Source organism: Calidris pugnax, unplaced genomic scaffold (assembly GCF_001431845.1).
Source record: "Calidris pugnax isolate Ruff unplaced genomic scaffold, ASM143184v1 scaffold42, whole genome shotgun sequence".
NCBI lineage: Eukaryota > Metazoa > Chordata > Aves > Charadriiformes > Scolopacidae > Calidris > Calidris pugnax.
The window spans coordinates 13,649,655-13,660,070 of record NW_015090920.1 but is presented as its reverse complement, the minus strand read 5'-3'; the positions used below and the strand labels follow the sequence as shown (position 1 = coordinate 13,660,070).

The window sequence follows — 10,416 nt, the reverse complement described above, 5'->3', positions numbered from 1 at the left end:
AGCCACAGAGGAGGGAAATAAGCATCACTCATCTTACACGTTAGTAACTGGATGCCCTCTAGTGAGACTGTCACGCTCGCAGATCTATCAGTTGTTTATTCCCTTAAAGAGGGAGAGAAAAGACTTTTACATCTGTCCTTAGTGAAAAAATTCAGGAGTGCATCCTGTAGTGAAGCAGAGTGTGCAATGCCCACTGAAAGCAGAATTTTATGCCTGTTTGGCAGAGACTTTCACAGGACCTTTGGGCTGTAGCAGAGGGCCAGTCCTGGCTGCCTCGTTGCGGGAGCGATTCAGAGAGGCGTGTGCCTAATTGCCCTGGGCAGTGGCATACCCAATTGTTGTTTGCCTATTAATATTGATATATATGACAAAAAGGAAGCTGCCTTTGCAGAATTATCCTCATAGGGTTTCTTTCCTCAAGCGTCAAGGGTCACCCCAGCCTGTAGACGAAGCAGTTTGTTTGCTTGATCCCCGGCTATCTGATTGTTTGCTCTCCCTGCCTGATTTTTGTAAAATGCGTCAGACAGCTGTGGCTAGTTTCTGTTAGCATATGTAACAAGGTTTTGAAACAAAGCTTCTGTTTTGAAGCATCTCAGGAGCAGTATTTTTCTCATCTTCGGTTGTTTTCATGGGTGTGAGGGGAAAAAAAAATAATTTTCAAACAAATGTAGCAGGGAGAATAACTTCTGAGTGAGGAGGAGGGCCACTGACAATGGTACCTGGATGCAGTCTCAATGGTCCTGATTTGCCTTTAACATTGATATTCTGGGAGAATGGCTGTCTGCAAAAAATGCACCCCATAAAGGGAATACATTGCGCCAATATGCTTGCCAAGATTGCCAAAAGTACCAGCCAGCATATGGAATAGGTTTAAGCAGTATGCTATTGTTAAGTTTTTGTTGGGGTTGCAGAAAAATTTAACCCGTGTCAGAAAAATGTGTTCTGCCAGCATTTCCGTGTGTCTGATGTGGCAATGGTGAATTCTGGCTCAGAGCACCTTCTACTGCCAGAGTCTTTCTCAAAATCCGCTTCCGCTATCCAGGAGTGTTGAACAGCAGATGTAGCGTGGCAATACTTGATTTCTATGAACTCAGGAGGTTTTGAGGGAATTAATACTTAACACTTTAAGTATGTGGTGTGACAGACAGTTTGCAGGACATAAGAGTTATTCTTCAAAACTGCGAATGCCTGATTTAAATATTTTAATATTAAATGCCGCATCAATTTATTGAAGTATTTGGGCTCTGTTAGCGGGACCCTTGGCACATGAAAGCACACCAAGGGTTTCTTCTGTTGCCTTCCCCTCTCCATCCTCTTTCAAATACCAAGATTAGGTTTTCCTGAAAAGAAGCCATTATTTTTCTGCAGTGTTGGAAGTAGAAGTTCACCCCTAGAGAAGTGAGAGCTTGGCACTCCTTACCAGCTAACCAGCTCTGCAAGACTCCTCCAGACTTTTGCAACTGCCTGTGCCTGGCCAGCTGTTTTACACACATCTGGCACAGGTATAACTGCAGATAACTGAGCGGCCTTCCAGGTTGCTGCCTTTATCCACTTCTCACTGTGATGCAGTGAGAAACCACAACAGCCCAGTGTCTCAAGCTGCCAGCTCAGATTCCTTAGAACACCTTTGCCCACTAGATAGTCACATTTTGGGTTGGTTTTGTTTTGCTTTGATTTTTCTAAAGCCAGCTGAAGGTTTGCTTTACTGTGGGGCTGAGAGATGATAAAGAACTTAAAATTGCACAGGTGAGATAACAGCAAAGGTTAGTTTAGAGTTGCCGTGCCACTGGCAAATTTTGGAATATAACTTGTTAGTAATTTTTTTTTCCCTTGAACTGTTTTGAATTTTATTGCAGGCCCAACCATTTTCATTTAATAACATTATTCATTGGAAATCATTTGCAGTATTATCTCCCAAGCCACTATTGCCCTTATCAGTGCTTTGATATTTAGGTGCTTGCCAAATACAAATTGCGGTTCCACTTTCCTTTTTGTACAGTGTGTGACTGGCACCAACACTCAAACTGAAAACCCGGCTTGGCTGATGTTGCAGAAGGAAGGGGTCTCAGCTGGATGCTCATATTGCAGCCTCTGAACTGCAGCCATCTGAGGGGGATTTGCAAATGCCAGGTAAGAACCCAGCCTCCCTGTCAGCAAAAATGGGGAAAAAGGGATTCAAAGGACGAGGTTCACAGCCATCTGCCTGCCCCTGGAGTTCCCAGGTCGGTCTGTAGGGAACATCAGGCAGGGCTGGGGCTGAAGCCTTCCCCTCTGTGCCAGGTGCTGGTCAATAGGCACTCACACTGATGATCTCTTGGGCTCAGGTGCCTTGAGGGATGGGTCCTTTCAGGTGAGGCAACCCAAGTCACTGCTTTGTTGTCTCTTCAGTACGTTAGTGCAAAGGAGTTGAATCCAAGTCTCCTGGAAGTGCCCCAGCTCTTATTTTTTGAGAATAGAGTGAATGGGAAGAAGAGGAGAGGGGTGCAAGCCATCTGTCTCCTCTGGTGAAACCCCTCCATGTAGGGTAAGCTACTGGAGTAGCCACTAGAATAGAGCCCAGGAAAAATGCCTTCCCAGTTCATTGATCTGAGTTGCCTTCTCCAGCACGCTAAAAGGATGAAATTCCTGATCGGGCAGTTCAGGCCCTGTTCCTCACACAAACCTAACTCCAAGTTCTGCCCTTGGCTTCAGTCAGGCTCCTTTTCCTCCACCACGTATACAAATGTGAAAGATAAAATTCTAGGAGGGACAGGAAGGATTCACAGGGGCACCCACACACGTGGAACCAGAGCACTGCTGTGGGCTGCTGCTGACACCACGGTGTCAGTCCTTTTCTCGACGCATGTGGCTGAAGAGGGGACAAGAGACCCCTCGCTACCACACGAACTGAAGCAGCGTGAGACACTTGTTCTGTTACGTTAACGCTTGCAAGTTTTGTGCTAATTCAGCCACTGCTTGACATTCCAGACTTCTGAGATTAATGGGCAAGCCAGAAATAACATTTCAGCATTGTAGTGTACACGGTAGGTATGATTGTGTGTCTCTTTCCTACCTTCAGAAGTCAGGTGATGGGATTAGAACAGGGAGAAGTGACATGCATCATAGGTAAACAACAGTCATCAATCTCTTCCTGTGGCACCATTAAAAAAAAAAAGTACAGTCGCTGTGATAGGCTCTGGGATTCCCCGTCATCAACTAGAACTTCAAATTTCCCTTTCTGAATATAAGTGGTTAGTACTAGAAACTTTTAATCAGCGTAGTGGAAGAGGCAGAGGAATTATGTGATAGACTACTGCACCTAGGAATTTCTCTCTTAGAAAGAAAAGATAAACGAAAGTGAAAATGTACTTGCTCAACCATTTAATGCTTTAAAATTATTTTTGAAAACTTAGTTCTCATAGTAAGCACACCAAGTTATAAAGCACACAAAATCGTAAACTTGCAAAACAGTTTTATTTCACACTTATACAAAGTTAATAGACATTTAAAAACACTTACAGTACTATAGGTTACATCTACTGCCACTGAATATGTTAACAGGACTTCACAGGTCTCCAGGGTCCCTGTTCTCCCACAGGTTTAAGCCTATTTCTGTACAGGTTAGAGAGGGTGTGTTCAGAGCCGGTCAGAGCACCAGGCTGGGGGGACCCAGGCAGAATGTGCTGGGTCTGCATCTGCACGCTGAGAAGAAGACACAGAAACGAACACTTCTCCTTTCTGCTCCTGGAACTGATTCTCCCCCTGCTGGGCCCTTACAGCCCGTGAGAGCCAAAGCAGCTCTACTGAGGAGCCAGTCCAGGAGCTGGCTCTTCCTTTCTTCTAAAAACCTCCATAGTGCTCTCAAGCAGCAGAAGCTTCTGAAGAGAAGAGGGATCTTTACAGTTACTGGTGAAACACTGTCCTTTCCCTCCCCTTTCTGCTGGACCCTTGTGGCATTTTGCTACCTACTTGCCACTTTGCTGTGAGCAGTAACAAACTCTCCTTCAGGCGCCTTACTAGAGAGAGATGCCATTTAGGATTATACCATTTCCCTGCGGTATTGGAGCCGATTGTCTAATTGGGACCCAAGGACAAAGCCTCCTGCACAACCACATAATCAGATGTCATGTTGTGTGTCACTGCTCTGTCACGGGTAATACGGAAGGAAATGTGGCTCTCCAGTAAATCCTAGGCTGACAGTATAAAGAAATATTCATGAAAATGAAGGGACGCCTAAAAAAAAAAGTAAATCCAAACCTGTGATGTCAGAAATGAATTTAGATTGCACGGATCTAAATATATTCAGTGTTCCACAGATGTCCAAGGCAAGCTATTTTTTCACTTCAGATGCGAGTCGTCCCTGAAACTTGACTGTAAACAGTCAAAGACAAAATTTACCCTTGTGCACCACAGAACCAAAATTTTAGGTACCTAAAATCCTGGCAGCAGCGCTGTAATGTCTTGGGAGTAAGAACAATGGCACAAGATGTTGACTGGTTATACAAAAAATTTTGATAATCCAAGCAGGTTACATTCAAGTAAACTAGGCTTCAGATGGTCAGATAAACAGAAGAACATCTGCTGATGGCACACAGCTCCAAACAAAGAACCAAATCTGGTTATCTACATTTGCTTCCTGTTAGGTCCAAAACCAAATTGCCATGGAAAACAGTGTCTCATACAGAAATAGACAGGTATGCAGTTGGTTTTAGAGTCTTTCATAGAAGTAAGCAAAATGAGACAAATACCAAAAGATAACCTAAAAGCCTTAAAAGGAATAAAAATACTGTGCTTTGTACCTTCATTCTGTAGCCTTAGGAAAAGTCAAAAGTGGCCTTTCCCCCAGCAGCAGTGGGAATTTTCACGTCTAAAATGAATGTCTTTTAGTTAAATAGTTGAAACACAGTGTTCCTCATCCAAAATGGCCATCGATGAAATTGTTGAGGGAGAGAAGGGACCCTGCCTTGCAGGTTCAGTTCATCCTTCCTTTTCACTTCTGTAATATCTAATTTTACCAGTTATAGGTATTGAAGCCCCCCTCCCCCAGTTTTGCTGAAAAAGAAGAATGAACCAAAAATCTGTCCTTTCAGACTTTCTCTACATGGCAGAAAATATGCAGGAGACACAAGCCCAAATTTTAAGTCTTTTCCAGGTTATCTTTTGGAACAGCTGTACAGCAAGGCAACAAATATTAATATAAGCTGGTTTTCTTCATGATTCTCAAAAATTCTTGCTCGCTCACTTCTCCATCTCCATCTCGATCAGCTTCATCAATCATTTCCTATAAGACATATTGTACATTTGATCAGGCACTGGACCCTAAACACAAGATCTTCTGTTCATTAAAGCAACAACATATCACAAGCATTTGATGGGAAAACACAACTATGTATTTGATTGCTCTTCATAGTTCTGTGCTCTCAGCCCTTTCCTATAGGCATACATTTCCACCCAGTCTTTGGGAGCTACAGGATTGGTTTGTGCCTGTTAGAAAAACTCTGGAAAATCAGAATTTACCTGAAGTTCTTCATCTGTTAAATTTTCCCCCAGCTCCTTGGCAACCCTCTTCAAGTTTTTGAATGAAATTTTTCCTGTCCCATCATCATCAAATAATCTGAAAGCTTTCAAGATTTCTTCTTTTGAATCCTTTTCACTCTAAAACAAGAGTAAAGCATATATTAATTAGAAAACACCCACCACAGAGATACTCCTTTGCAGTAATTTTTTATGCTGTCACAAGAATTTCTACTAAGAATTCCTACCATTTTTTGTGTCATCATAGCCAAAAAGTCCTCAAAGTCAATGGTACCGCTTCCTTCTTTGTCAATATCTGCTATCATTTTCTTAATTTCTTCCTTCTTTGGTTCAAAGCCTAAAGCACGCATCGCAACCTGTGCCAAAAAGCAATTCTGTTAGTAGGCTACCAGAATTATAGTGACAGCAGCAGCACTACAGCTTGTTTAATTCCTCGTCCAAAACTAATAATAATTGCAATGAAAACATCTTGATATCTCCTACCTGCTGGTTTCATCTTTGCAAATGGTAATAGTGTAGGTTTGACATTCTTAAGACTTGGGACATATTTTTCTCTTTAGATCCACATGGAACACAGATATATTTCTGAAACTAAGTGAAACTTTTTGTGTATAAATTAGATAAAGATTCCACTCCATATAGTTCCTAAAGGGGCCGGATTATCAAAAAGGGACTTCAAGGGAAGTTTGGAGACCAGGGATGTGATCTCGTATCATTTGAAATGAAGGGCAGAATGCTCATTAATTTTGATGGGTGCAGAATTACATGCAGTTAACTTACACAATCTGGTACACAGAGATAGAAGAAATCCATATGCAGAGCTCCTGGCACTTCAGGGGAGGTGGTGGGGAGGAGGGAGTGGGAGGAGGTGGGAACTGACAATACTTGCCAAGTGTCTCAGCAAAGCAAAGCCTGACTGCTCTGCTAGTTGAGGAAAAACAAAGCAAACCTTCTGAGCCTTACAGAGCACAAGCAAAAACAGTTGCATAGCTTGTTGTACAAATGCTTCATATTAACATTGTTTAAAACCAGGCTCTGGCATTTCACCAGCCTAGAACAATGATTTTGCTTCTTAGGTGTTTGTTAGTAATTTCACAATCCTGGTGTGTATTATTACAGTGTATTGAATTCAGAGACTGAAGTTTCAAGAACACGTAACTAGAGGAAGATTTGAACTGTGAACATTTGTTCTTCCTATATGCTCTAGTGGAAATCAATAGTTAATATTAGACAGAAAATTTCTCGCTAAACGCTCTTCTGCTGGAAAGTGCCAACTCATCAGAAACTTAACATTTAACTGGAGTGTGTTTCTGACCAGTTTCTTGTAACAGGACAACTGAAATGTTCCATTTTGTCCTTCAGAGGGGAACACTTTCTATTGCAAAATATCCACTATTTTGAGTTAATTTTGAACAAGAAAACCATAGCACTAAGTGGTTGATGCTAAAATGTTTCAGTTCATTTTAAGAACTATGCTTTAACATGTATCATCTGTGTTCAGAGAACATGTTCTCTTTAATCAAGCATAAGTACTTCCAAATAAATCCGAGATAAGCCACAGGCTTAGGAACTTGTGCTTCTAGGTTACACACACACACTCTGCCTCGGTTTCTGTGTATGTGAGAAATCAAGGTTAAGGAGATAATTAAGATAAAATGTTCACGGCTCAAAAAAGACCAGATACAGAAAAGCATAAGGAGAGAACTGAGAATAATCTTTCCCCTTGTACCATTGTGTGTAAGTATGTGCACATGCACACAACCTCAATTGCTATTGCACTGCAACTCGGATCTCTCTTTTATTCTTTTTTAAATTAAAAACCAGGCAATTTTGGGATGAATTCATATTACCATATGAAAACAAAGTTGTGTCTTTCCTGAATGTATGCAGAATCTGCATGTTTAGTTCTGAGATGAAGAAAAAATTCAATATTCTGATATTCATCCCAGAACAACAGAAGTCCAACAAAAGATCCAAGAAACAATGATCTCAGTCAGTGATGAAAACTGAAATGTGCACTGTGTGTACCTAAACACAGGAACTGTTCCTCCAGTGCTCAGATATTCAAAGCTATCTGACCTATTATCCATGGTATTAGAGAAGCATGTCTGCTCTAAGTATTACATACAGAGCTTTCCCAGGTTGACCATGTAGCGCAGCCCAAATTTAGTCATGACAATCAGCCATTACTCTTGTTTGTACTCCAAAACTATTTTAAAATAGAGCTGGACAAACAGAAAAAGCAGCTACAATTTTGAGACCAAAGATACTTCCATCCAAGAAAATAATGTTTGAAAACCTTCAGTTCCTTTATGTCGATGCTTCCAGATCCATCGGTATCAAACAAATCAAAAGCTTCTCTGATCTCCTGCTTTTGCTCTTCTGTAAGTTCAGGTTTCAAGCCACTTTTCTTCCGCTGGGCTGTACTTAAGCCAGGTTTTCTATAGTTGGATGCCTTCAGAAAGTGAAGGAGAGAAAAGATGAGAAATAGTCCACTCCAGGGAAAATTCAAAACATAACTAAATTATAAACAACAGTAAAGCTGTAGCAGAAGTGAGACATTTTTTGCTGCAAGTGGTAGACACTGGGTCTCTGTGCCCAATTTCTTCAATTATTCTAGAAAGAAAAAAAGCTGAAGACTCTGTTACTGGGAAATAACTATTTGGGCTTCATGTTTTCTGTTTTAAACAGAAAGATAAACAATTAAAGGAGTAATGCCAGAAAAAAAGGTGGACAGTCTTGAAAATGAACACTCCACTGAAGTAACTAAGACCGTCTGCACCTCCTGCCGGTTGCTTTGATGTGTCAGGAGTGGTTTCACCTGGTAAATGTGAGTAGATCATCTTCACAGCTAAAAAGGCTAATTGTATAGGGACTGTAAGTGGGACTCACATTCAGCCACTCCTCAAAGTCTGAGAGCATCTGCTCTGTCGGAGCAAAGCTAAAAGGCAGCTGTGTAGCTCTAGCCTGCCTGTCCACAAACTGGCTGTGGCGCTAGGTAACAACACGCTGTGGTACCAGAGATCAACACAAAATCTGCCCCGTAAGGAGAACTAATCTGCTTGTGCTGAGCATTATTATCCAGGACACTTCTGAGACCTTTCCTGCTTCTAGTGTAAGCTAGTGCACTACAGAGCGTTTCTCCACCACCACCCGCCTATTGAGCAGGAAAGATGTTTTCCTCAAGGACAGGCTTTCTTCTAAACCAGCAGCACACGTTTCAGTCCTTTAGTCTTGAATCTGCACAGGTCATGGAAGGAAGGGCAGTCCCTCCCATCCCAAACTTAAATTGGCTGGGTTTTATAAAAGCAAATAAAACAAATACCATAAAAAGGAATTTGTTTTCTAGCTACTGCTGAGCAATCTCTTACCTCTGCTGAATTGTTACCATTTTTTTGGCTGGGATCTCACTTTTAAATACCCAGTGCGTAACACACAAGATTCCATTTTGTTGTATTTGGAAATGAAATTTCATTTTATTAACATGATTTGTCCCTCCCAGGTTGGACTGCAGACCAGTCTGTCTGGCACACCTCTGACATTTCCCTGGTATTAACACAGGCATCAGATTTTTACTGTTACTGTTCTGCTCTAGGAGAAACCCAAGAAACCCAAAACCTTTTCCTGGCTATAAAGAAAAAAATACTGATATGCTACCTGAACCTATTTTCTTCCAGCCTGTGTATACACCTATATAGATATACACATATATGTATCTTAGAAATATTTTGCAGGTTCTGTTGCTTTTGGAAGTGCCTGGTGATAAAAGCTATCAAAACTAGCTTTTGATAGCAAAAATGTTGAAGATCCTAAGGAGGAGCACGGTGCGTTTATTCCAGCTTCATTTATTTCAAAACCCAGTTGTGCAAATCCATTTTGCGTTCCACCTACTGCACCTGGCCGATGCCATTCACCCTTGCCTCACGCTACAGGGGACCGAATCAAACAGAGAGGAGCTCGGGAAGCACGTTTCCTCCGGCTTACCCCGCACCATGAAAGCAGGTAACGTATTTTGCGATTCTTGGGTGTTTTTCATCGTGCCCAAGTTCGGGTTTGGTGGGGTGTTTTTTTTGAGGGGGAAGGGGGAAAGTGGTGGAGGACACGACTCTCTCCTTGCCCCTTTTTGTTTGGGGTGTTGACTTCCGCGTTGTGTGAGGAGCCCGAGTACCTGAGCCGGCCTTGGCAGCCGGCGCGGCCCGCCCGCGACCTCCCCTCACAGTCCTCCGAGCCCAACGGCTGCCCGCCCGCCCGAGGCCGGGGATCGCCGGAGGGATCCGGCCCCCCCCGGTAAAGCCGAGCGGGAAGGCTCAGAGGCGCTCAGGCGGCAGCCTGTGGGGAGGCCGTATGGGGAACGGGAGCCCGCGGCGAGGGGAAGGGGAGGCTCACCATCTGGCCGACGCCGCTCCGGGTGGGATGGGCCCGCTCAGCCCCGCCGCTCCGCACGGCCCGGCCCGCCTCAGGCAGGCCAGTGTGCCCACCGCCGCGCGCAACGGCAGCGGGGCCGTCCAATGAGCGAGCCGGACGTAACGGGCGACCCGCCCCCTTCCCTTAGTCCGGGCCAATGGCAGCCGGCAGGCTCGCGATGTCCGGCAGAGGGCGGGGCAGGCAGGACGCTCCGCCCGCTGGCGGTGCAAACAACCGGCGGTGTCCTGGCAACGCGGCGCGCGCGGCGGCCGTTGGTGGCGCGCGGCGGGGTCGCCCGTTACCGGTCCGCCTCACCTCATATCACCTCAGCCCGCCTCGCCTCAACCCAGCCGCGGGGAGCGGAGGGAAACGCCGCCGAATCGGTGAGAAACCCGTCACCCGCGGGGCCGGCGAGGGGCCTGCCTGGCCCGCCGGCCGGGAGGAAGCGGGTCAGGACCTGATCCAGGGCCTGAGCAGGGCGGCCGCTGAGCGGGCCGG

At 44.4% G+C, this 10,416-nt stretch overlaps 1 protein-coding gene across 1 annotated transcript; it reads right to left on the bottom strand.

Moving 5' to 3' along the window:
* Positions 1-3,434: 3,434 nt before the first annotated feature.
* On the bottom strand, positions 3,435-9,992 carry LOC106892703 (caltractin). Its single transcript, XM_014950094.1, has 5 exons — positions 9,901-9,992; positions 7,814-7,969; positions 5,742-5,870; positions 5,497-5,634; positions 3,435-5,260 (listed from the first exon to the last, which is right to left on the bottom strand). The coding sequence occupies exons 1-5, from the start codon at positions 9,901-9,903 to the stop codon at positions 5,171-5,173; spliced, it is 516 nt and encodes a 171-aa protein (XP_014805580.1). The 5' UTR covers positions 9,904-9,992; the 3' UTR covers positions 3,435-5,170.
* Positions 9,993-10,416: the final 424 nt, after the last annotated feature.

What these genes read in the sequence shown, in the direction of transcription:
- LOC106892703 (XM_014950094.1), bottom strand. An exon ending in CTATGATGACACAAAAAATG is followed by an intron (nt 5,635 to 5,741) that starts GTAGGAATTCTT and finishes CTCTTGTTTTAG; the next exon opens with AGTGAAAAGGATTCAAAAGA. An exon ending in TAACAGATGAAGAACTTCAG is followed by an intron (nt 5,261 to 5,496) that starts GTAAATTCTGAT and finishes TATGTCTTATAG; the next exon opens with GAAATGATTGATGAAGCTGA.